At 45.2% G+C, this 26,971-nt stretch overlaps 1 protein-coding gene and 1 long non-coding RNA gene across 5 annotated transcripts; one reads left to right on the top strand and one right to left on the bottom strand.

The window, feature by feature from the left end:
* Positions 1–452: 452 nt before the first annotated feature.
* SLC16A4 (solute carrier family 16 member 4) lies at positions 453–20,389 on the top strand. Of its 4 annotated transcripts, none has more exons than XM_074528390.1 (10): positions 453–952; positions 1,452–1,485; positions 1,516–1,621; positions 2,864–2,996; positions 3,840–3,983; positions 5,571–5,732; positions 7,105–7,626; positions 10,947–11,158; positions 13,831–13,924; positions 20,247–20,389. In XM_074528390.1, exons 1-10 carry the CDS (start codon positions 943–945, stop codon positions 20,387–20,389), a joined length of 1,560 nt encoding a protein of 519 aa, XP_074384491.1. In that variant the 5' UTR covers positions 453–942. The 4 variants fall into 4 exon arrangements, with proteins under 4 accessions (XP_074384491.1, XP_074384490.1, XP_074384489.1 ...); XM_074528389.1 differs by having other exon boundaries at positions 1,449–1,485; XM_074528388.1 differs by having other exon boundaries at positions 1,452–1,621.
* LOC141725307 (uncharacterized) lies at positions 11,152–24,372 on the bottom strand. Its single transcript, XR_012577169.1, has 4 exons — positions 24,116–24,372; positions 17,714–20,861; positions 12,136–17,039; positions 11,152–12,069 (listed from the first exon to the last, which is right to left on the bottom strand). It is a non-coding gene; the product is annotated as an uncharacterized LOC141725307 (long non-coding RNA).
* Positions 24,373–26,971: the final 2,599 nt, after the last annotated feature.

Genomic DNA, 26,971 nt, shown 5'->3' with positions numbered 1-26,971 from the left:
TCAGTTATTATTAGAATTCATCTTTATAACTGTCCCATGGTCGGTCTCCACACATCTCACAATCACAAATACACACATTGCCTGTGTGTACCTGACACCAAACACAGCTTTGTATTTCACAATATTCCTTTTAATATTCGCAAAAAGCCAATCGTAAAATAAGTATTTTTCGCAGGGCCAAACGCCGGGGCTGCAGCGCGCTCAGTTTTCCATGCTGTCCCCGCTCAGTGATGCCGTTCCCAGGCAGGGACCGGGCTCTGCCCAGCCCGGCTCCGCTCGGCTCCGGGATCCGGAGCTCTCCCCGCGATCGCAACTTTGCAGGCTCCCCCTCCTTTTCCTTCCCAGCAGGATTTCTGCTCCGAACGCTCCGGGTTTCCTGTTCCCAGCTGGGCAAGGGGAGGGACTGCCGGCCCCGGGGCCCCGCAAGCCGAGCTCTGCCTCCGGAGAGGAGGAGGAGGAGGAGGAGGAGGAGGAGGAGGAGGAGGAGGAGGAGGAAGAGGAGGATGGGTCCGTCCCCCCAGCCCTTGCCCGGCTCCATGTCCCGCTCAGCACCGACACCATCCTCATCCTCATCGCACGGGAATGAAGGAGCAGAATCTGGGCTGCCAGGTCAGGGAGGGGGGATTTAATCTCTGGGGCAGATGAAGAGGCTCTGAAAAGATTGAAGAAGCTCTGAAGATATTGAGGAAGCTCTGAAGAGACTGAAGAAGCTCTGAAGAGACTGAAGAAGGTCTGAAGAGACTAAATAAGCTCTGAAGATATTGAAGAAGCTCTGAAGAGACTGAAGAAGCTCTGAAAACATTGAAGAAACTCTAAAGGTATTGAAGAAGCTCTGAAGATATTGAAGAAGCTCGGAAGGTGTTGAAGAGGTTCTGAAGATATTGAGGAAGCTCGGAAGAGATTCCTCTTTGCTGTCGACAGTCCCGGGGAGGATTTTCCAGCATGCCAGGGGGTAAGGAAAAGTTCCAGTTCAGCACCCCGGGTGCTGCAGGGTCCAGCTGCTCCCTAGGGCAGGATCCTGCCCCTGCCAGGGGTATGGGATGGGTGAGAGGATGGGAGCTGAGAAATCTGGAGTGGGAGAGCTGGCAGAGAGCTCTGAGTGATCCCCAGGCTTCTGGCACAGCTTAAACTGCCAAAGCAGCACTAAGGCATGTAAAGCTGAAGTGGTTAGAGTGATTTCATGGGAATGAGAAAGAAAATGGAACTGTTTCCAGAAAAAATTGGAATTGTGAGAAAGTCTGGTGGAAGCATCACCTGAATGAGTGCAGAGTGTGGTGTCTGCCCCAGCACAGCCCTGGGGCTCCAGGGAATGGCTGGGAATGATTGGGAATAGTTGGGAATGGTTGGGAATGGTTGGGAAGGGTTGGGAATGATTTGGAATGGTTGGAAATGGTTGGGAATGGGAATAGAACATGGAAGGTGTTCACGTGTCCTGATGTTCTCACCAGCAGGAGAGGGGAAGGAGGATGAGGAGCTGGAGGATGAAGAGCTGGAGGATGAAGAGCTGGAGGATGAGGAGCTGGAGGATGAAGAGCTGGAGGCTCCGGAGGCTCCGTCAGCCGGGAAGAGCCGAGGCTCAGAAGCAGGATGGGCGTGGGGAGTGGTGTTCCACTTCTTCCTGGTGAGTGGGGAATGCTCCAAACCCTCCCAGGGCAGGGGCAGGGGGATCTCCAGGACAGACTGACCCCAGCACAGGACAGACTGACCCAGCCGTCCCAGGGCACACCCCAGCCATGCCATTCCCTGTGGAATGCCCCCTGCAAACGTCTCAGTGATGGACAGGAGGGTCCCGTTGCCAGGATGGCTTTTCCCTGGTCAAACACATCACCCCAAAGGAATGTCAAACCCCAAATGAGGGTCAAACCCCAAAAGGGTGACAAACTCCAAAGGAGTGTCCTGTCCCTTCAGCAAGAGCATGATCCCACCTCAGGCAATGAGGGACTGACTGGGAGCAGCACACACTCTTGGGTACTCTCTGGAAGGACCTGGCACCTCAACACCCCTTAAAGCCACTCATTCTCTGTGCCCCAGGCTTTATCTTCCCACCAGTGATGAATCAAGGAATTGTGAAGCTTGGAGAGGCCCTTTAAGGTCACTGAGTCCAGCTGTAAAAAAGGCACCGTGCCTCCAAGCTAGGAGAGCTTTCCTCCCTTCAAATCCACCCCGAGTGACTCACTGGCAATCATTAACCCCTGCCAGCAGGGAGACAACAGGACTTGAAATTCAGGACACAAACTCTCTGTCCTTTGCCCCTGTGGCAGAGAAATCCTGGGAAAATGCCCCAGTTAATGTCCATCCCTGCTGCCCTCATCCCCTCCCAGTGATCTCCACACTGATAAATTTGACCATTGCTGCAGTTCTAAAAAATAACTTCGAAGGGAAAAGGATCCTATGAAAACTGAGCTCTAGGATGGGATGGAAAGGGGAAGGGGAAGGGAAGGGGAAGGGGAAGGGGAAGGGAAGGGAAGGGAAGGGAAGGGAAGGGAAGGGAAGGGAAGGGAAGGGAAGGGAAGGGAAGGGAAGGGAAGGGAAGGGAAGGGAAGGGAAGGGAAGGGAAGGGAAGGGAAGGGAAGGGAAGGGAAGGGAAGGGAAGGGAAGGGGAAGGGGAAAAGGGAGAGGCAAAGGCAAAGGGAGGGAAATTTTTTCCTTCCCTTTGGAAAATCAGTTTTCAAAGGGTTTTCTGAGGGTCTGCTGAGGCCAAACTCAGCATGGCCACCCTCAGCCCACCCTGCTGGCATTCCCCAGCACCAGCTCAAGTGTCCCCGTTTGTTTCTCCCACACCCCCACAAAATAAGCAGAAGGAAAAGCTTTTCCTCCCTCCTGATGTCCTGTGGCACCTCCCCTGCACCCCCTCTCATCCCAGGTCAATGTGCTCGTGATGGGGATGCTGAAGACCTTTGGGATTTTCTTCGTGGCTTTCCGAGAGGAGATGGGGGGATCCTCAGAGCAGCTCAGCTGGATCGGCTCCATCATGTCCTCGCTGCGCTTCCTGGGAGGTGAGCTCCTGTCCCAGGGCCCTGAGGGGGCTCTCTGCACCCCATGCCCATCCCATTCCCACCCCAAACTGCTCCCAGCTGGACACGGCTGGCACCCACACAGGTCTGAGCAGGAATGTGCTCTAAACACTGGGACGTTCAGATGGGATAGTGGGAAAAAATTGGAAATTGGGAAGAAATCCTTTCCTGTGAGGGAATCCTTCCCTTGTACAAGATTGTGTATGAGGATCAGGAGGGATTCTTCATCAGGAGCTGGATTGACAGGACAAAGGGGAATGGGTTCAACTGGAAAAAGGGAAATTGGTGTTTGATATTGGAAAATCCTTTCCTTAGGATTTTTCCTCCTGAGAAGCTGAAAGGCCTCAGGAACAAAATGTAAACAATGGTTATCTGCTGCTGTGGAATGCAACAGGTGCATCTGTGATTGGCCCATATTGAATGTTTATATTTAATGGCCAGTCAAAGCCCAGCTGGCTTGGACAGAGTACAAGACAGCTGCCCTTGTTATGATTCTTTGACATTCTATTCTATTCTTAGCTTAGCCAGCCTTCTGAGATTAAACCTTTCTTCTATTCTTTTAGTATAATTTTAATGTAATATATATCATAAAATAATAAATCAAGCCTTCTGAAACATGGAGTCAGATCCTCATCTCTTCCCTCATCCAAAAACCCCTGTGAACATGGTCACACACACTGGCTTTACAACTTTCACAAAAGTTGTGGAGTTTTGATTATCTCCACAAAACACTGTGTCCCCAGAGCTGTGTCCCCATGGCTGTGCTGTGTCCCCATGGCTGATCCATGTCCCCATGGCTGATCTGTGTCCCTGTTTCCCTCGCAGCCCCGCTGGTGTCCGTGCTGTGCCGACGCCTGGGAGAGCGCCCGATCTCCATCCTTGGCGCTGGGCTGGTGGCTGGGGGCTGCCTGCTCAGCACCCAGGCCACCAGTGTCCCCTTCCTCTGCTTCTCCATGGGCTTCCTGCTGGGTGAGATGGGCATTGTTGTAAATCAGCTCCTTCAGCCTTAAACCTGGGGAAAAGGGGGGTTTGTTCTGCAGGGGTTTGTTCAGGTGGAGGAGCTGAGGTGATCAGGGACAGGACCCAAGGAAGGAGCTGTGCCAGGGTAGGTTTGGGATGGATATCAGGAAAGGTTCTTCCCCAGAGGGTGCTGGCACTGCCTGCCCTGCCAGGGACACCCTGTACCCCCAAAAACAGCTCAGGGCCCTCCTGGGTGGGTGAGGATCAGAGACTCATGCAAAAGCTGTGTCAGGGAAGATTTAGGCTGGATCTCAGGGAAGGCTCTTCCCCCAGAAGGTGCTGGCACTGCCCAGGCTCCCCAGGGAATGGGCACAGCCCCGAGGCTGCCAGAGCTCCAGGAGTGTTTGGACAATGTTCCCAAGGATGCCCAGGGTGGGATTTGAGGGTGTCTGTACACGGTTGGATGTGATCCTGGTTGGATGTGATCTTTGTGGGTCCCTTTCCACCTCAGGATATTCTGTAATTCCATGAAACTTCAGTGCCAAATCATCCCCAGCTCCCTTCTGTGAGACACCCTGTGAATTCCCAAAGCTTCATGCTCAGAATAAAACACCAGTTTCAACATCCCAGTCCCAACCAACCTTGATTTTTTTTCCTGGACCTAGATGGATCCTGGCCTGTTAAAATCCCTTATAAAAGGGAAGAGCCTCCAACCCTCAGACACCAAACCTCACTCACCAAATCCCGCTTTCCCCTGAGTGTGAGAGCAAAAATCCTCTCCTTTCACCCAGGAACCGCCAGCCTGGGACAGCAGCACATGGAACCCCCACACAGGAAGGGGTTTGTGCCTTCCCTTGGCCCCAGTGGGGGTTTCTGAGGAGGAGCTCTCTGGGCTGGGTTTCTGCAGCCTCCCCAAGGCTGGGTCAGAGATGTCTCTGCCATGGGGCACCATGAGTCTCTCTGTGGTGGGAACCTTTATTCTCATTTTCCCCCTTCCCACAGGGATGGTCTTTGGCTGGTAGAGACTCTCATTTTCCTTTTCCCCAGGGATGGGCTTTGCTTGATGGAATCTCTCTGTGATGGGAGCCTTTATTTTCATTTTCCCCCTTCCCTAAGGAAGGGCTTTGCCTGATGGGATTTTCTCTGTGGTGGGAGCCCCTGATTCTGATTTTTCCCCTTCCCAGAGGGATGGGCTTTGCCTGATGGAGACTGTGGTGGGAACATTTATTCTCATTTTCCCCCTTCCCAGAGGGATGGGTTTTGCCTCGTGGAGTCTCTCTGTGGTGGGAGACTTCTCCTCTCATTTCCCCCTTTCTCTCAGGGATGGAGTTTCTCTGTGGTGGGAGCCCCTGATTCTCATTTTCCCTTTCCCCAGGGCTGGGCATTGCCTGGTGGAGTCCTTACTCTAATTTTTCCTTTCCCCAGGGCTGGGTTTTGCCTGCTGGAATCTCTCACTCTCATTTTCCCTTTCCCCATGGATGGGTTTTGCCCGCTGGAGTCTCTCACTCTCATTTTCGCTTTCCCAGGGCTGGGCTTTGCCTGGTGGGAGTTTCTGTGTGGTGGAAGCCCCTAATTGTCATTTTCCCCCTTTCCCAGGGCTGGGCTTTGCCTGTCTGTACCAGGCAGCTGCAGTGGTCACAGCCAAGCGCTGCCGGGCTCGCCTGGGGCTCAGCAACGCCCTGGCCCGCTCGGGCATGGGGCTGACCTTCCTCATGGCCCCCTTCACCCAGCTGCTCATCGAGGCCTATGGATGGCAAGGTGAGAGGGCACAGGTGCCCACAGCAGCTGTGGGTCCCTGCAGTGCCCAAGGCCAGGCTGGATGGGGTTTGGAGCAGCCTGGGATGGTGGGAGGAGAACCAGAACCATCCCATGGCAGGGGTGGGATGGGAGAAGCTTTAGGGCCCTTTCCAACCCAAACCATCATTTTTCATCCCATGCCCTCCAAATCAGCCGCCCCCAGCCTGCAGAGGCAGCTGGCTCAAAGCTGCCAAGGGTTCTGTAAATTCCAGCTCCATGCACAGGAAAAAATTCATATATAATATATAAATTAATTTCAAGGAGCCAAAACATTTCATTGACAAGGAGCTTGCCAGTGTCAGGGTGATGCACAGCATGGACTGCAGATCCCTGCTGCTGTACAGAACCTTGCTTCTCACTGAGCACAAAACAATCCCTGAGTCCCCTGTGGCTGCCCCTGGATCCCTGGAAGTGTCCAAGGCCAGGCTGGAGCAATCTGGGACAGTGGAAGTGTCCCTGCACATGGCAAGGGTGGAATGAATGGGCTTTGAGGTCCCTCCCAACCCAAACCATTCTCCCAGGATACCTCTGGATACCCAGGATTCTCTGATTATAATTTGGCACCATTATAATTTGGAATTTCTTTCTGAAAGGCATTCAGAGTTTTAAACTCCTTCCTCTGAAGGCAGAGAAGCCTCTCCAATCCCAGCCATTCCCACAGCTGCCATAGCAAGGCAAAGGGTTCCAGACTGGATCAGCCCTACAGGGGCAAAGTCCTTCCAAAGCTGCAGCTGGATCCTGTTCCTTCCAGTTCATCAGCTCTGAGAGGGAATTTGGGGAGATCTGGAGGCTCTAAGACGCTCTTCTTAAAAATTCAGCACGCCAAGGAATGATTCTGCCTCTTCTAGGATAGTCTGGGGACATCTTGGTAATAATTAAACACTTAAACAGTCATTAAACTCAAAACACAAATCTCAGAAATTAAACCCAGAAATCCCTCATTAAAATCAGAGTCAAAGCACAGATCTCAGAAATTAAACACAGAAATCCCTCATTAAAATCAGAGTCAAAGCACAGATCTCAGATATCAAAACCAGAAATCCCTAATTTTACTGTAGTGTTTCAAGACCATCTTGAAGGTCCATCATGAGGAATGAGGAAAAGCAAAACAGAGCCCAGAGTAGCTGTGGATTTGTCCTGTGCATCACAGCAAAGTGAACTTCCAGCTAGAAAAAGAGGAATAAAAATCTCTGTTTTGTTGACTCCTCCATAAGGAGGAGGCAAACAGAGCTTTCTCCATGGCCAGTGAAATCCACACCCTGTTCTAAAATGCCATTTTCTGCTGCTCCCCCCTTTCCAAGCCAAGAACAAACCCCCTTTTGCCTCCCCTCAGGTACTCTGCTGATTTTTGGAGGCATCATGCTGAACCTGGTTCCTTCCAGCATGCTGCTGTGGCCTGCCAGCCCCCAGCTGCCTCAGAAATCTGCCAAAAACCAACACCAGGGGTCTCCAGGGGCAGAGAAAGATCCAGAAGCTCCTGGTGGGTGTTCAGATGGAAGCACCCAGAGGGAATTTCAGCTTCTCCATGCACAGGAGAGAATGGTGGTGCCCCATGGCAGAGATGCCTCAGAGCCAGCAAATCCATCTGCCCTGCAAAAACCCAGCCTGGAGAGCTCCTGCCCAGAAACCCTCACCAAGGCCAGGAGAAGCCACCAAACCCCTGCAGCCACCACAAAGGAACCTCCTCAGCCTCTGCTGGACTTCTCCCCGCTGAAGGATCCCGTTTTCTACATCTTCACCTGGTCCTTCCTCTTCAGCCACCTGGCCTATTTCGTGCCCTTCTTCCACCTGGTGGCCAGAGCCAGGACCTTGGGCTTGAGCAGCAGGGATGGCTCCTACCTCATTGCCGTGGCTGGTAGGCACAGGGACCTCCACACCCCCAGCCCACAGGAAACACCCACAATTCTGCCCAGAAATGGCCCCAGATGTGTCCTGGGATGGATCCTCCTGGGTGCTTCTCCCAGTGCCAGCTGGATGATCCCACACCCTCCCTGCTCCCAAAAACCACAAATCTTCCCTGAAAAGGTGCTCTGTGCCCACCACAATCCCTGCTGGGCTTAAACCCCCAAGCCAGAAGGGCATCCAAAACCCTCCAGTTTGACCCTAAAGGGAGAAATTCAATACTGGGGAAAAACCTCCCACATTAATGTGGATCCAGGCATTTGAATTTGGCACATCCCAAACTCCAAGTGGGGAAAATACAAGGCACAATCTCCAAAACCCAAACCCGTGCCTGGCTTTAAGGCACATCCCCCAAAACCCAAACCCCAAAAATTAAATTCATGCTTGGGTTTAAGGCGCACTCCCCAAAAACCAAACCCCAAAAATCAAACCCATGCCTGGCTTTAAGGCACACTCCCCAAAACCCAAACCCCAAACCCATGCCTGGTTATAAAGAACAGTTCCCAAAACCAAACCTATGCATGATTTTAAGACACACTCCCCAAAACCCAAACCCATGACTGGTTTTAAGGCACATTCCCCAAAAACCAAACCCATGCCTGATTATAAAGAACAGTTCCCAAACCCATGTTTAGTTTTAAGGCAAACTCCCCAAAACCCAAACCCATGCCTGGCTTTAAGGCACACATCCCAAAAACCAAACCCATGCCTGGTTTAAAGGCAGATTCCCCAAAACCCAAACCCATGCTTGGTTATAAAGAACAGTTCCTGAACCCAAACCCATGCTTAGTTTTAAGGCAAACTCCCCAAAACCCAAACCTCAAACCCATGCCTGGTGTTAATCCACACTCCCCAGAAATCAAACCCATGCCCAGAGCAGGCATCTGGATTTGGCACATCCATCTCCAAGTGGGGGAAAAACAAGGCACAATCCCCAAAAATCAAACCCATGCCTGGTTTTAAGGCAAACTCCCCAAGACCCAAACCCTAAAACCCAAACCCATGCATGATTTTAAGACACACTCCCCAAAACTCAAACCCCAAAACCATGCCTGGTTTTAAGGGTCACTCCCCAAAACCCAAACCCATGCCTGGTTTTAAGCCAGGATTAACACTAAAACCATCCTGGGGTAAGAAAGTGGCTCCAGCCTGAGTCAGCAGCAAATATTTTATTATACAAAACTTTTATTTCTGCAGTGCTGGGGAATATTCAGCAGTGTGGGGTTGTGGAGGTGTTAGGATTCCCCAGGAATTAACGGGATATTTGGGATGAGGAGTGGGAGGGACACAGGGCTCAGTGGGACATGAGCTCACTCGAGAGCTCCTTGAACTTTGCTTCATAAAAATGTACCAAGAAATCTAAAAAAAAAAGCTCTCAAAACTCCAAATCTCAAAACCCCAACAACTAAAAGGCTGCTGAGCCTCTAAAATATCTGGGTTTCTATAAAATGCCTGGGGTTTAAAAAAAATTAAATTTTAGAATTTAAATTATTATAAAATAAATAAAAAATAAAATATTAGGGTTAATATAAATAATCAAATGTAACATACATAATGTATAAAAATAATAAAAATAATATATTATAAAACACTGCAAAATAACTATATTAGAAAATATAATATGTAATATTGTATTATAATGTATAGTAAAAATGGAAAAATATTAAAAATATGCAAATACTAAATTATAAATGTAGTAATGTGAGGATAAGTATAATTTAACTATATGAAATGCAGTTAATTATAGAAAATAATATAGAAAATATAAAAATATAATATTATATACTATATTATATATAATATAATAAATTATATATTATGACTGATAATAAACTATAGTATTAGTAATATAAAAGATAAAATACTCTAAGTATCAATATAATACATATACTACAAATACAAAAAACCTTCTAAAATATTATAAAATATAGCTACATGTATAATACCTAATAAATTTATATGAAGCAATAACATATAAAATACCTAGAAATAACAGAATTTCTATATTACACAAAGTATCAATTTAATACATATACTACAAATAATAAACATAAAAAATAAAATACTATAAAATATAGTTAAATTTATAATATCTAATATATTTATATGAAGCAATAATATATTAAAATATCTAGAAATAATAGAATTTAAATATTACGCAAAATCACGTCTCAATATATTACATATACTACAAATAATTAAAAATATTATAAAATCCTATAAACTACAGCTAAATTTATGATATATAATAAATGTAGACGAAGTAATAATATATAAAATACCTAGAAATAACAGAATTTCTATATTACACAAAGTCAAGTATCAATATATTACATATACTATAAATAATAAATACTATAAAATATAGCTAAATTTATAATAACTAATAAATGTATATGAAGCAATAACATATAAAACACCTAGAAATAATAGAATTTCAATATATTACATATACTACAAATAATAAAAATAATATAAAATACTATAAAATCCAGCTAAATTTATAATATCTAATAAATTTATATTAAGTAATATATAAAAAATGCCTAGAAAAACCAGAATTTTAATATTACATGAAGTATCTATTTAATGTATATATTATAAATAATAAAAATAATAATATAAAATACTATGAAATATAGCTAAATGTATAATATCTAATAAATGTATATGAAGTAATAATATGTAGGAATATCTAAAAAATAATAATATAGAATACTATAAAATGTAGCTAAATGTATAATATCTAATAAATGTATATGAAGTAATAATATATAGGAATATCTAGAAATAACAGAAATTCAATATTACACAAAATCAAATCTTAATATATTACATATACTACAAATAATAAAAATAATAATATAAAATACTATAAAATCCAACTAAATTTATGATATCTAATAATTGTATATGAAGTTTATAGTATTTGTAAAAATAATCGTTTATACAAATAATTTATAAAAATATCTAAGAATCAATACAATAATTTATAAAAATATCTAAGAATCAATACAATAATTTATAAAAATATCTAAGAATATATAAAAAGAATTTATAATAATAATTTGTAAAATAATAATTATATAAATAATTTAAATTTGGGATAAGAATTTAGAAAAATAATTTATAATAATTTATTAAAATAAATATAATTTATAGAAATATCAAAGAATAATAATTTATGTAATTTATCAATAATTTATAAAAAATACCTAGAAATAATAGGATTTAAAGATGACACAAAGTCTCTGAGCGCTCCTGTTCCCTCAGGCATCACGGAGATGCTGAGCCAGCTGCTCTCGGGCTGGGTGGCCGACCACAACTGGACCAAGAAGTACCATTTCCATGTCACCTACCTGCTCCTGAGCGGGGCCACCAACCTGCTGGGGCCGCTGGCCACCTCCTTCCACCTGCTGCTGGCCTACACCGTGGCCCTGGCCACCTTCTGTGGGGGCTTCATGGCCCTGGTGCTGCCCGTGCTGGTGAGTGCTGGTGGGCCCAGTGGGGCTGGGGGGGCTGATCCTGTCCCAGAACCCTCCCAAAACCATCCTGGGACAACCAGAACCATCCCAAAACCATCCTGGGACACCAGAACCGTCCTGGGACAACCAGAACCAGAACCATCCCAAAACCATCCTGGGACAACCAGAACCAGAACCATCCCAGAATCACCTGAGAGGGACACCCAGAACCAGAACCATCCCAAAACCATCCTGGGATACCAGAACCATCCTGGGACACCAGAACCATCCCAAAACCATCCTGGGACAACCAGAACTATCCCAAAACCATCCTGGGACACCAGAACCATCCCAAAACCATCCTGGGACACCAGAACCATCCTGGGACACCAGAACCATCCCAAAACCATCCTGGGACAACCAGAACTATCCCAAAACCATCCTGGGACACCAGAACCATCCTGGGACAACCAGAACCATCCCAAAACCATCCTGGGACACCAAACCATCCCAAAACCATCCTGGGACAACCAGAACCAGAACCATCCCAGAATCATCTGGGACACCCAGAACCATCCCAAAACCGTCCTGGGACACCAGAACCATCCTGGGACAACCACAACCATCCCAAAACCATCCTGGGACAACCAGAACCAGAGCCAGAGCCATCCTGGGACACCCAGAGCCATCCCAAAACCATCCTGGGACACCAGAACCAGAACGAGAACCATCCCAGAATCACCTGGGAGGGACACCCAAAACCATTCCAGAACCAGAATCAGAACCATTCCAGAATCACCTGGGACACCCATAACCATCCCAAAATTACTTGGGACACCCAGAACCATTCCAGAATCACCTAGAACACCCAGAACAATCCCAAAACCATCCTGGGACACCCAGAACCAAAACCAGAACCATCCCAAAATCACCTGGGACACCCAGAACCAGAACCATTCCAGAATCACCTGGGACACCCAGAACCATCTCAAAATTACCTGGGACATCCAGACCTGCAGCAGGGTTCCCCTGGACACCCCAGGGATGCTCCCAGGGCTGGAGCCGGCCTGGAGAGCTGGGAGTGCTCAGCCTGGAGAGGAGAAGGCTCCAGGGAGAGCTCAGAGCCCCTTCCAGTGCCTAAAGAGATCCAGGAGATACCCTTAGAGCCCCTTCCAGAGCTAAAGGGGTTTCAGGAGATCCTCTTGGAGCTCCTTTCAGAGCTAAAAGGGATCCAGATACCCCTGGAGCCCCTTCCAGTGCCCAAAAGGGATCCAGGAGTTCCCCTCAGAGCCCCTTCCAGAGCCTAATGGGATCCAGGAGATTCCTTAGAGTCCCTTCCAGAGTTAAGGAGTTTCAGAAGATCCCCTTGGAGCCCCTTCCAATGCCCAGAAGGGATCCAGGAGATTCCTTAGAGTCCCTTCCAGAGCCTAAATGGGATCCAGATCCCATTGGAACCCCTTCCAGAGCTAAAGGGGCTCCAGGAGAGCTGGAGAGGGACTGGGGACAAACGATGGAGGGACAGGACACAGGGAATGGCTCCCACTGTCAGAGAGCAGGGATGGATGGGATATTGGGAAGGGATTGTTCCCTGTGAGGGTGGGCAGGCCCTGGCACAGGTGCCCAGAGCAGCTGTGGCTGCCCCTGGATCCCTGGCAGTGCCCAAGGCCAGGCTGGAGAGGGCTTGGAACAGCCTGGGATGGTGAAGGTGTCCCCATGGTGGGGTGGAATGAGAAGGGCTTCAAAGTCCCTTCCAAGCCAAACCATTCCATAATAAATGCAAATATCTGCAATATCTCAGAGCTGGCTGGGCCCAGCTCAGCCCATCAGGCCAGGGCTGCTCCTGGGCTCCCCTGGCAGGGGAGCTGCTGTGCCCAGGGATGTGGTGTCCCCTGAGCCCAGGGCTGGCTCTGGCTCCCCGAGTGTCCCAGGGCTCAGCACCAGCCCTGAGCACCCTCACACTGAAGGGGCAGCTGAAGGATTCACACCTGAGTGAGGGGAGCAGAATTTGGGGCCTGGCCACTGCTCCTGCTCCCTCCTGTGTGGGCCCAGCCAAAGAAAATCCTCTGAAACACCAAATTATAAATGAGATATTAAATACCTCTTTCAAAAAATGAAATGTAGTGGGGTTAGATTAGATTTTTGGAAAAAATCCTTCCCTGTGAGGGTGGGCAGGCCCTGGCACAGGGTGCTCAGAGCAGCTGGGGCTGCCCCTGGATCCATGGCAGTGCCCAAGGCCAGGCTGGACAAGGCTTGGAGTAACCTGGGGTAGGTGAAGGTGTCCCTGCCATGTCAGGGGTGGAAGGGATGAGCTTTGAGGTCCCTTCCAACCCAAACCATTCTCCCAGGATATCTCTGAATACCCAGGATTACCTGATCCAGGCAGGGAGGCACCATTATAATTTGGAATTTCTCTCTGGAAGGCATTCAAAGTTTTAAACTCCTTCCTCTGAAGGCAGAGATGCCTCTCCCATCCCAGCCATTCCCACAGCTGCCTTGGGGAGGCAAACAGGTTTCAGGCTGGATCAGCCCTACAGGGGCAAAGTCCTTCCAAATCTGCAGCTGGAGAGGAAATTCCCCAGAAAAAAAAAGAATTTAATCATCTCTTGTGCTTTAAAAAAAAAAATCAATTAATCTCTTGTGCAATGCATTCCTATGAAGCCAATCACTAATTATCCATTTTGGTTTCCAAACAGGTGGATCTGGTGGGTGTGCAGAAGCTCCACAGCAACCTGGGCTTTGCTGCTTTCTTTGCTGGCATAGCAGCCATGGGAGGACCCCCTCTAGCAGGTGAGTGATGTTTTATAAAACCCACACCCATCCCAGAAATCCAGGGATAAACCATGCTGCTGCTTCACTCTCCTACAGGGATCCATCCCAGGATGGCTTTTCTGTTCAAACAGAGAGACAAAAAACAAAAATCCTATTTCAAAAATGCATTTTTATAGGCAGGCAACATTTTACTTGGGAATTTGCAAAATCCAACCAGCAGCTTGGAAAATGCTGCCTGGAACAGAGAGAGATAAAAAACCAAAAATCCTATTTCAAAAATGTATTTTTATAGACAGGCAACATTTTGCTTTTGAATTTGCAAAATCCAACCAGCAGCTTGGAAAATGCTGCCTGGAATATTTGGAAAATGCTGCCTGGAATATTTGGAAAATGATGCCTGGAATATTTGGAAAATGATGCCTGGAATATTTACAAAATGCTGCCTGCAATATTTGGAAAATGCAGTGAAGCCCCATGTGCAGAGCTCAGCCCTGAGCAGAGCAGGGTAACAAGCACATTTCCATGGATTTTACTCCCAGTGGTGTTATTTTAACAGTGAACTTGGACTGGAGGCACTGGAGGGGAAGCAAGGACAGACTGAGCAAGGTTCCCACCAGGCAGAGGCACTGACACACCAGGAGAAGCCTCGGTAATCTCTTGTTTTGACAGAGATTACACAGCTCAGCCACCACAGCTCTGGGCCCTGAGATAAGGAGCATGAAAAGCCTTTGCTCTTCTCCCTCTGCCAGGAAACCAAGGCAGCTGGGAGGATTTGGGAGATTTCAAGTGCTTGGAAATGAGTGTCCAGCATCTCTAAGGAGCAGGGGAATTGTTCTCATCCAAACAGCTTGGCCAGGACAAAGCTTTCCCTTCCCTGCAGCCCTGGGCAGCATTTGAGGGGGGATTCTGCCCCTCTGCCCTGCTCAGGTGAGACCCCAGAGTTGCCCCAGCCCTGGGGAACATCAGGAGGACTTGGAGCTGCTGGAGATATCCCAGAGGAGCCCATGAAGATGCCCCAAGGGCTGGAGCCAGGCTGGGAGAGCTGGAGCGCTCACCTGGAGAAGAAAAGGCTCCAGGGAGAGCTCAGAGCCTAAAGGGGATCCAGGAGAGCTGGAGAGGGACTGGGGACAAGGGAGGGAGGGACAGTGTCACTGTCATATTTTATTAAATATCCTGGCCAAAGGATTTTTCATAAAATATGACAGTAACAGGACAGGACACAGGGAATGGCTTCCACTGCCAGAGGGCAGGGATGGATGGGATATTGGGAAGGAATTGTTGCCTGTGAGGGTGGGCAGGCCCTGGCACAGGGTGCCCAGAGCAGCTGTGAATCCCTGGAAGTGTCCAAGGCCAGGCTGGATGGGGCTTGGAGCAGCCTGGGACACTTCCGTGTCCCTGCCCATGGCAGGGGTGAAATGGGAAGAACTTTAGGGTTCTTTCCAACCCAAACCATCATTTTTTTGTTCCCTGCCCTCCAAATCAGTGCCCCCATCCCACAGAGGTGCCTGGCTGGAAGCTGCCAAGGGTTCTGTAAATTCCAGCTCCATGCAAAGTTTCAGCAACTTTCTTTCTATAAAAATTCTATTCTTTCTATAAAAATTAATATTCCCAATCAATATCCCTGGGCTGGTTCTGCTGTGTCTGTAGATGCAATTTCAAGGAGCCAAAACATTCCATTGACCAGGAGCTTCCCAGTGTCAGGGTGATGCACAGCCTGGATTGCAGATCCCTGCTGCTGTACAAGGTGTGCACTGAGCACAAAACAATCCCTCAGTTCCCCTGTGGGTGCCCCTGAAAACCTGGCAGTGCCCAAGGCCAGGCTGGACGGGGCTTGGAGCAGCCTGGGACAGTGGAAGTGTCCCTGCCCATGGCAGGGGTGAAATGGGAAGAACTTTAGGGTTCTTTCCAACCCAAACCATCATTTCTTTGTTCCCTGCCCTCCAAATCAGCTGCTCCCAGCCTGCAGAGGGGCCTGGCTCAAGGGTTCTGTAAATTCCAGCTTCATGCCAAGTTTCAGCAACGCTGCTGTTCCTTCTATAAAAATTAATATTCCCAATCAATATCCCTGGGCTGGTTCTGCTCTGTGGATGCAATTTCAAGGAGCCAAAACATTTCATTGTCAGGGTGATGCACAGCCTGGATTGCAGATCCCTGCTGCTGCACAAGGTGTGCACTGAGCACAGAACAATCCCTCAGTTCCCCTGAATCCCCTGGCACAGCGACACAGCAGGGGCTAAACACCCTGCCTGTCACTTATCCACACTCACATTGCATTAAAAAAGTTAAATTTCCATCCAGCTGCAATATTTCTGCACTAATGGGAAGCTTTTTGCTCTCTGCAGTGGGTTTGTAAAGCAGGTTTCTTGCAAAAAGCTTTCCACAGAAATCAGGCTTAAGGCAGGTGGGATAAATAAAGGCCAAATGAAGCCAAGAAACAAAACAATTCCTGATCCATCTCATTACAGGCAGAGCAAGATGGAAACAATCCAGAGCTCAGGGATCCAAGATAAATTCTGCAATTTTCTCTTGCAATGCAGTTTTAAGTGTGAAAACTGAGTGAGACCAAAAACTCCTGATGAAATGTCCAAAACCATCTGTTCCTTGCAGAATGCAGGATTTAAATACCCTGTGAGACCCTGGGATTTGGTGCTCTCACCTCCCAAAAAATTTGAGTTTAAAATTACAATTTCATCAAACTCAAGTGTTCTTACACAGTGGAAATAATGATGGATAATGAGAACTGCAAAAGTTAAAACTGCCTAATTTTCATATTACACCAAAGCCTAATCCAAGGAAAAGGTGACTTACCTGAAACAATTCAGAGCTCAGGATCCAGGATAAATTCTGCAATTTTCTCTTGCAATGCAGTTTTAAGTGTGAAAACTGATCAAAAACTCCCGATGAAATGTCCAAAACCATCTGCTCCTTGCAGAATGCAGGATTTAAATATTCTGAACCCTTGGATTTGGTGCTCTCACGTCCCAAAAACCTTGAGTTTAGAATTACAATTTCATCAAACTCAAGTGTTCTTACAGAGTGGAAATAACAATGATGGACAATGAGAACTGCAAAGGTTAAAACTGCCTAATTTAAATATTAGACCAAAGCCTAATACAAGGAAAAGGTGACTTACCTGAAACAATCCAGAGCTCAAGATCCAGGCTTAGGATCCAGGATAAATTCTGCAATTTTCTCTTGCAATGCAGTTTTAAGTGTGAAAACTGAGTGAGATCAAAAATTCCTGATAAAATGTCCAAAACCATCTGTTCCTTGCAGAATGCAGGATTTAAATACTCTGTGAGACCCTGGGATTTGGTGCTCTCACCTCCCAAAAAATTTGAGTTTAGAATTACAATTTCATCACACTCAAGTGTTCTTACACAATGGAAATAATGATGATGGACAATGAGAACTGCAAAGGTTAAAATTGGCTAATTTACATATTAGACCAAAGCCTAATCCAAGGAAAAGGTGACTTACCTGAAACAATCCAGAGCTCAGGATCCAGGATAAATTCTGCAATTTTCTCTTGCAATGCAGTTTTAAGTGTGAAAACTGATCTAAAACTCCCGATGAAATGTCCAAAACCACCTGCTCCTTGCAGAATGCAGGATTTAAATACCCTGTGAGACCCTGGGATTTGGCACTCTCACCTCCCAAAAAATTTGAGTTTAAAATTACAATTTCATCAAACTCAAGTGTTTTTACACAATGGAAATAACGATGATGGACAATGAGAACTGCAAAGGTTAAAACTGCCTAATTCATATATTAGACCAAAGCCCAATGCAGGAAAAAGTGACTTACCTGCAAATCTGTTCAGCTGAAAGCCCTGAAATCCAGGGCAGGACCCAAAGGGGAAGTTTGGAGTCTCCCTCAGAGCTGCCCATCCACTGGCACCTCTGGATGCTGAAATAACCCAGCCCAAAGCAGAATAAACATTATTTTGGCAGCCTGGAGCAAGCTGAGGAGAGAAGGGCACAGTTTATTTCCACAAGGAGTACAAATCACTGACTCAAAATGCAAAAGAGCTGAACCAAAGCCTGTAAAGCAAATTCTAGAAAAGATTCCAGCCCCCAGAGGACAAACTGCAGTCCCAAGAAATTTGGGTGGTGAAAAGGGAGAGGATGGAGTCATCAAAAGCTCTGCTGCCACACGTATTTAGATGTTTGCTAAATTCTGCCTTCACTTTCCCACTGAATTTTGCTCCTCAGGGCATCAAGAATAAATAAAACTTCTGATTAAAGATCAGCAGCACAATTTAAACAGCCTGAGCCAGCTGGTAGCAGCAGCAGTGCTGGGAATGTTTGGTTTGGATTTCATTGCTGGGATTTACCAGCATTCCTCACAAAACTGCTGCTTTGCTGGGGTTTGAACACCACAAGCTCCCAGTTCAGCTTTCTGCAGCAGCAGTGATTATTGTTTTGTTTTGGAAATGAATCTGGGGCACAGAGAATGGAGTTGCTTCAGAAGGTTGGGGTGTGATGGAGTTGGTGGCTGTGCTGCCAGTGAGGCAATGCTGGTAAATCCCACTGCACCTAAATCCCATCCAGCACTAAAAAAACCCAGGAAAATAAAAAAAAAAATAAAAATTAAGAAATATCCTGAAGGATATTTTAAGAATTGCAATAAATCAGAGCTCAACTGGAGCACTCTGTCCTGTTCCTCTCATAAATAACTACGTCAGCATCTCTTTCCAAATCCCAGAGACTTCCAGGCAGCAGAAACAGAAACTCCTGGGAATGAACCCCAGGGTCATGGGAGAGGCCCCCAGTGCAGCACCAGGGCATGGATCCCACAGGGAATGGATCCCAGCAGGAGATATATTCCCCCAGGGAATGGATCCCACCAAAGGGTGGATCCCAGCAGGGGATGGATCCCACCAGGAGATGGATCCTGCCAGGAGATTGATCCCACCATGGGAAAGATCCCAGCAGGGGATGGATCCCACCATGGGGATGGATCCCATGAGGGGATTAATCCCAGCAGGGGATGGATCCCATGAGGGGATGGATCCCATGAGGGGATGGATCCCACTATGGGAGATCCCACCAGGGCATGGATCCCACCAAGGGATGAGTCCCAGGAGGGGAAGGATCCCACTAGGGGATGGATCCCAACAAGGGATGGGTCCCACCATGGCATGGATCCTCCTCTCCAGCTGCAGCTCCTCCAGCACGTGGCTCCCAGGCCATCCCTGAGGAGCAAACACACACAGGGACTCCCCCTGAGACAGCAGTGAGCCAGGACAAACTGAAACTGGGCAAAAGCAGCTGTGCTGTGCTTTATAAACCCTTCTGTGGAAATCCACAGCAGGGAATGTCAGTGCCTCTGTCCCAGCACAGATCCCAAACCTCACTGGCACCCTCCCCGAGCCCAGCACCTCAGGGACTGCATCCTGTGTCTTCCTGGGGTTGAGAAGCCAAATTCTGGGTCAGATCTGCTGTTTGTGGACCTCAGGGACTGTATCCTGTCCCTTCCCGGGTTTGAGGAGCCAGGTTTGGGTCAGATCTGCTGTCTGTGTGACTCAGGGAAGCCCGTGGATGTCTGGATTCCATGGATGTCTCCAGAGGAACTGCATTTCACACCAGCAGCAGATCTGGCTCAGCTGCTGCCCCACACCCACCCACCCCACCCCACATTTGGGACTGGATTAGGGGTTTTATGTGCAGCAGCAGCATCTCCCAGCGCTTTGTAGATTTTAGATTCAAAGAGAGGAACTCTCCACCTTTCAAAGTTCTGCCCAGAGCCCTGAGGATTTGCCAGGACCAAACCCAACACTTGGAGGTCGCTTTAAAAGGTGACCTGAACCCTCCAGACATTCCTGAGGCTCAATGGAATTCAGCTTTTCCTTTTAAGTCCTCCCAGAGCTACTTTTATCAAGTTCACTTCCAGCTCCTGGCCTGGGGTATCTCCTGTTAGACAAAGGACATGAAACTGGGTCTGCTCACAGAAAACAAGGCTGGAGAACATCTGGTTTGCAGCCCAGATGTTGCAAATACCAACATGTGCAAGTCATCCCTTCAATCCAAGAGAATCTTCCATCAGCCACTTTTGGCCCACTTACTTAAACAGGAAAAAAAAAAAAATCAGGGATTAAATTCACATTAAATTAAGCACCATGTCCACTACAAGGATCAAAGTTGGCTCTGGGAAAAATGACTTGCATGTCATTTCCTTACAGGAAATGCTGCCCAGGAAGAGTTAAAATAATTTAAGGGAAATATCTGAGCAATTCTTAGATGAGAACACACATCCTTTGCCTCCCACCCACCTCCCTGAATTATTTTTTTCACTGAGAAAAATCCTCCAGCTTTAATAACAACCTTCTCTCCTGCAGGGTGGCTCTATGACTACACCCAGACCTACGCCTGCTCCTTCCTCTTTGCTGGAGCCTGTGCTCTCATCTCACCCATCTCCTTCTTCTTTGAGCCTGCAGCCCAAAAATGGAAGCTAAAAAAAGCCAATTTGAACAAAAACTGAAGTTTTAAAGGCTGAGCTTTGATCATATCTACGTGGGAAAGCCATTGCCTGAACTGGGAAGGATCAACAGCAGCAACACTGAAAATACCAGAATATTCCAAAATAACTGGAATTTTTGGATGTCAGATTCAGTTTGGATAGCTGGATATTTGTGCTGATTAAAGGCAGCTGAGAAAGGCACAGTGTGAAGTGTATGGGGGAAATGCAGCCCATGGTGGTGCCTCAGCTCCTGAGCTGGGTTTTTGTGCCTCTCAGATTGAATCCTCAGCTCTGTCCTGGACTCACTCACCTCGTGGCATGAGCAGCTCCCAGAGATTCCAGCTCATTTCTGCTCACTGGCCCTGGGGAGGGATGAGGGCAGGGAGATCCTTCCTTCCATGAGGGTCCTGCAGGAGTTCCTCTCTCTGGGGCAAGGATGCTGCAGTGGGGCCACTCCACATCCCAGCACAGTCATTGCCACAGCACACACGACCTGGAGGCAAAACCAGTTTTAATTAAAGCCAGATAACATAAATAATATAATATCATAATATAATATAATATAATATAAATCACAACACAGCAAAGTCAGAGACCAAACCCACCCTCCCCAGCTTCCCAACACTCCAGGGACTCCTGTCATGGACATATTTTATGAAAAATCGTTTCATTAGGATCTTTTCTCCTGAGAAGCTTCAGAGGAAAAGAAAAACAATGATTATCTGCTGCTGTGGAATGCAACAGGTAAATCCTTGATTGGTCTCATGTGGTTGTTTCTAATTAATGGCCAATCACAGTCCAGCTGTCTCAGACTCTGGTCAGTCACAAGATTTTATAATTTCATTCCTTTCTATTCCTTTCAAGCCTTCTGATGAAATCCTTTCTTCTATTCTTTAGTATAGTTTTAGTAGATAATTTTCTTTTAATATAATATATATAATAAAATAATAAATCAGCCTTCTGAAACATGGAGTCAAGTTTCTCATCTCTTCCCTCATCCCTGGGACCCTGCAAACACTCCCAGGGATTCCATTCCACAGGCAGCTCCAGTGCTGAGCCTGGATCCAACCAGCATCCCACAGATTTCATTTGGATGGATAAGACACAACACAGCAGCCTGGAATTTCTTTCCAGTAGTGAAAGTCCCATTTTTTAAAATCTGGTATTTAAAATTATTATAGTAAAAAAATTTGGTCTTTGAAAATTATTATAGTAAAAAATTTGGTATCTGAAATTATGATGGTAAAAAGTTTGGTATTTAAAATTATTATGGTAAAAAATTTGGCATTTGAAATTATTATGTCACCCTGGGCTATTCATTCCAGCCAATGGCATTATCCTTCTCTTTACCTTTCCTGTTTTTATTATTAAGGAGATTATTATATTATTTATTATTAATAATAAATATTAATAATATTTTTATTATTACATTTCCTTTATTATCAAATGATAAATATTATATTATATTATATTACCCTTTTAATTATTAAGGAGATTTAATTATCCTATTTTTTTCTTACCCCTTTTATTCCTCATCCCTTTTTTTTTAATATTAAGGCAGCAAGAGAGTGGTTTCCCCTATAGAAACACTCCTTTGAACTGTGAAACAGGTTATTTCAAGCCCAAAATGAGATGGTTTATATTTAATAAAAAGCTACAGAATACTTCAACAGTTTCAAGGAGCTCCAACACTGTCACAGGTAAGAAAATTCCTCTACAGATGATGGACCAAATGCAGCACTTACACAATTACACAGTGCCAAGGAAACTGTGCTTAAAAGAGGGAAAAATTACAGGGAATGGGGAATATCAGTGGTAGAAACCATTTCATTTTTCATGTGCTGTTTGACAGCTTCTCCCAGGAATGTGCAGGCAGCAAGTGCTTTGGGAATTGTCCTTTCCAATGGAACCGTCATCAATTTACACCTGGAACCATCATCAATTTATACCTGAAACCATCATCAATTTATACCTGAAACCATCATCAATTTACACCTGGAACCTCAGCACCCACCGCTCTGGGGCTGGGATGGAGCAGAGAATATCTGACCCAGGACAGGATCCCCAGTGGGGCATTTTCCAAGGCACCAGGATTTCTGTATAAAATTATTATTTCTGAGGTGTTTAAGGCACTGGGAGTTGCAGAGGGATGAACCAAACTCAGCCAATCCTGCACGGAGGCCTCAGCCAAGCCCTTCTGCAGCAGGGATGAAACTTGCATTTAAAAAATTTTGATTTTTTACCTCATGAAACAATAAAGTTCCTCACTCTCACCAACACAAACACTACCAGCAGCTTTGCTGCTCTAACAGGAACCATGTGGGAGGATTTCCAATCCTAAAGCTTTAGGATTTTAGCATTTCTTTCTGGAAGGCATTTTAGGATTTTAGGGTTTTTTCTGGCTTTTAACAGAGGGGGACCAAAGCTCTGTGGGGATGGAAAAAGCCACCCCAGCAGTTCCTCACCTGCTGCTCCCACTCTACACAATTCCAACACCTTTTCTGCTCTGCTCTCTCCCTGTAAATGAAGCCTCTGCTCAACACCTTTCTCCTTTCAACACAAGCCCTGTGGTATTTTCACCTCTTTTACCACCAAGAAACAACTCAGCAGGATGTGGTGTCCAAACCTCCCACCTCATCCATACTCACTGGAATTATTTTATATTATTTATACATTATTTTAATTCATTTATATATGTTATTTAGATTTTGTACTATTTTGTATAATTTAATTTATTTGTATATAAATATTTTATGTATCTATAAATATTATTTATATTTTATATTATTCCATATAAACGGTTATATATTAATACATAATTATTTATTTACACATATTAATTATATTTTATATAATCCCATATAAAAGTTTATATATTAAGATATAATTACTTATTTATACATATTATTTCTATTATATATTATTCCAAATAAACGTTTATGTATTATTAAATAGTTATTAAATGTATCTATAATTATTACTTATATTTTATATATAATTAATTTATTTCTACATATTACTTATATTTGAAATAATTTTATAGAATATTATATATATTTTTATATATAATTATTCAATTTACTTCTACATACTATTTATATTTTATATTATTTATAAATATATTTTCTATAATTATAGATATATTTATAAATAATACACATATTATTTATGTATTTTTATTTATAATTTATACATTGTACACCCCTGAGTGTCCTGGCTATCAGCTGCAGGTTTCCCTTCCTTGTTCTGTATTCTGCCTCACTGAAAGGCAGGATACAGCTGCTAGAACATGGATTTAGGCATTTCAAAGTACACAAAATAAACCTCTCCCTGTCCCACACACTCTGTGGTCAGGCTCTGCCCTTGATAAAAATCATAATCTACTGAAAACCAAGGCTGTGACTTTCCCATCTGCTCCAAAAAATTTCCCCTCCAAACCTGCAGGATCTTAAGCAGAGATTGCCCTCCCTCCATCAGAGCAATGTCACCAATTCCTAACCCTTATTTAGCAAAATTGGAGTTCTTGTCCCCCCAATGTCACCAATTCCTTACTCTCATTTAGCAAAATTGGAGTTCTTGTCCTCCCCTCTTTCCTTCTACAGAGGAGCAAACACCTCAGGAGCTCCCATTTCCCACATCCCAGCCCATGGATGGGCACCACCAGCCTTTATTTACCCTCAGAATAATCCTGCACAGGATTAGTATTAATTATTGATTATTAAAGCTCCTTTCTCCAGCCACAATTACCTCATATCTATCCAAAACTGTTGAGGAAACCAATGCCCACAGTGAGAAACTCCTGCACCATCCTGCCAGTGGGCTGGGAAGGGGCTGAAGAGTCATCAAACCTTTGTTTTTTCAGGCTGGTGGTCAAACACTCCTCTGCTGACACCTGGGGCTCAGGAGCTCCCATTTCCCACATCCCAGCCCATGGATGGGCACCACCAGCTTTTATTTACCCCCAGAATAACCCTGCACAGGATTAGTATTAATTATTGATTATTAAAGCACCTTTCTCCAGCCACAATTACCTCATATCTATCCAAAACTGTTGAGGAAATCAATTCCCACAATGAGAAACTCCTCCCAGGAGCCCTGCACCATCCTCCAGTGGGCTGGGAGGGGATGAAGAGTCTTCAAACCTTTTGTTTTTTTCAGGCTGGTGGTCAAACACTCCTCTGCTCACACCTGGGGCTGGGAAGGCAAGCACAGAACAGATGGTTCAGTTCCCCTGGCAGCTCTGAAAACCAAATTCATTTATTTACTGCAGGATACAACATGTGCAGGGGAGAAAGCAGCAGTGAGGATGGCAACACCTGCCCCAGGAAGGATTTTCCATCCCACTGAAGCCATGCTGCAAATAAATCACTTCCTAAAGCTGTTTTTGCATAACAGGGTGTTCATGTGTGGGGAAATGCAAGAGCAGGGGTGGATAGGACACAAATGAGGTTAAAATCTGCAATCTGAGGTGCACTAGAAAATCCCTTTTGGCCCTGCTCCCTTCACAGAATCCCAGAATTTTTAAGGTTGGAAAAGCCCTCCTGGATTGTCAAATCCCAGCTGTGCCTGGTCCCCACCTTGTCCCCAGCCCAGAGCACCGAGTGCCACCTCCAGATATTCCCTGGGCACCTCCAGGGATGGGCACTGCAAACCTCCCCGGGCAGCCCCTGCCAAGGCTGAGCACCCTTTCCATGGGGAAATTAATCCTGAAAATTTCCCCCTTAGATTTCCTTAAAATTCCCTTACATTCCCTTAATATTCCTCACATTCCCTTAATTTTCTTTACAACTCCCTTATATTTCCTTAATTTTCCTTACATTTCCTTAATTTCCCTTACATTCCCTTAATTTTCCTTACAGTCCTTTAATTTTCCTTACATTTCCCTTACATTCCTTAATTTCCCTTACATTTTCTTAATTTTCCTTACATTTCCCTTACATTTCCCTAATTTCCCTTACATTTCCTTAATTTTCCTTACATTCCCCTTACATTTCCTTAATTTTCCTTACATTCCATTTTCTTTACATTCCCTTAATTTTCCCAACATTTCCCTTACATTCCTTTAATTTTCCTTACATTTCCCCTACATTCATTACATTTCCCTTACATTCCATTTTCCTTACATTCCCTTAATTTTCCTTACATTCCTCTAACATTTCCTTACATTTCCCTTACATTCCATTTCCCTTACATTCCCTCAATTTCCCTTACATTTCCCTTACATTTCCTTTGAATTCCTTAATCTCCCTTACATTCCCTTAATTTTTCCCCTCCAAAGGAAATTCTCCCCTTACTCATCCGCAGCAGAAAAAATCAGCAGCAATGTTTAAAAATGATCCTGAGCATGAAAAATGCTTTGTGCAAGGGTGGTGCCCTCCCAGCCATCCCTCCTGCTCCTGGGCAGGCAGTGGGGAACTGGATCCCTCCTGCACCTCACAGGCAGCATCTGGGAAAAAAAAAAATCACCAAAAACCTCCTGGATTTTTCCAAGATTTCACTGACAATAAATCAAACCCCTTGGAAAAGCAATGCCAGGCTGAGCACTGTGCCCTGAGTCATCTGGGGGACATTTTCCTGCCCATGCACATGGGATAATCTGCCGTGGCCAGCTGGATCCTGATGGAAAATCACATTTGGAAGCACTTTAAACAGGAATCATTGATTTAAAAATTTCTAAAAATCATGGTGCAGAGAAAGCAAACACTCAGGAATTCTCCAAAGATCCAGAGACCTGCAGGGAACCAGAGCTGGCTGGAAGGAATCTGAGTGATAGGAACCCAACAAGTTTCACTGTACCCCAACAAGGACCTGCTAAAACACCTGAGCCCCATTGGGGAATAAACCTTAACAACTTCATTTAGATAATTATTTTTTTGAGCACTGACAGACAGAGGTCTGATACCCTGAATCCTGATGAATTTTAGCACCACAGGATTAAGAAAGCAAGAAGAAAATATGGAATTGGCTTCTCCAACAAGACAAGGATCACCCCTGGGTTGTGCCATCCAGAGCTGGGCTGCAGCAGCGCCATCCCTGGGAAGGAAACGCTTCTCCATTGCTACCAGGGATTTACTCCCAGGTGCAACCCTGGAGGAGGAGCCTGGGCAGCCTCCAGGAGCTGCTCCCAGTGCCTGCCAGGCAGGATTGATTTACGGGGTGAGCACCTGCTGGGTCTTAAACCTGCTTCAAGGGATGTTCCACATGCCGGGATAAAAAGCTGCTAAGACTCAGCTCGGGTCTATCAAAGCAAAGTCAGTGCAATCAGAGATCACAGCAGGAAGCACACTGCATGCCCTATACCCTCTGGAATTACTTTCTATTATTTATACATTATTTTAAATTATTCATATATATAACTTATATTTTATATAATTTTATTCTTATATATCTATATAAATAGTTTATTTTTATATACATTATTTATATTTTATATTGTTTTAATATAAATATATATATGTATACAAATTTAATTTATTTCTACATTCCTTATATTTTATATTCTTTTATAGAAAATTTTCTATATTTTATCTATTTATTTGTACACATTATTTATATTTTATATTATTTTATAGAAATTTTCATACATCTTATATATAATTATTT

This window comes from Zonotrichia albicollis, chromosome 28, assembly GCF_047830755.1.
Source record: "Zonotrichia albicollis isolate bZonAlb1 chromosome 28, bZonAlb1.hap1, whole genome shotgun sequence".
Taxonomy (NCBI): domain Eukaryota; kingdom Metazoa; phylum Chordata; class Aves; order Passeriformes; family Passerellidae; genus Zonotrichia; species Zonotrichia albicollis.
The sequence above is the reverse complement of the archived record's forward strand: the minus strand, read 5'-3'. Positions and strand labels throughout refer to the sequence as shown.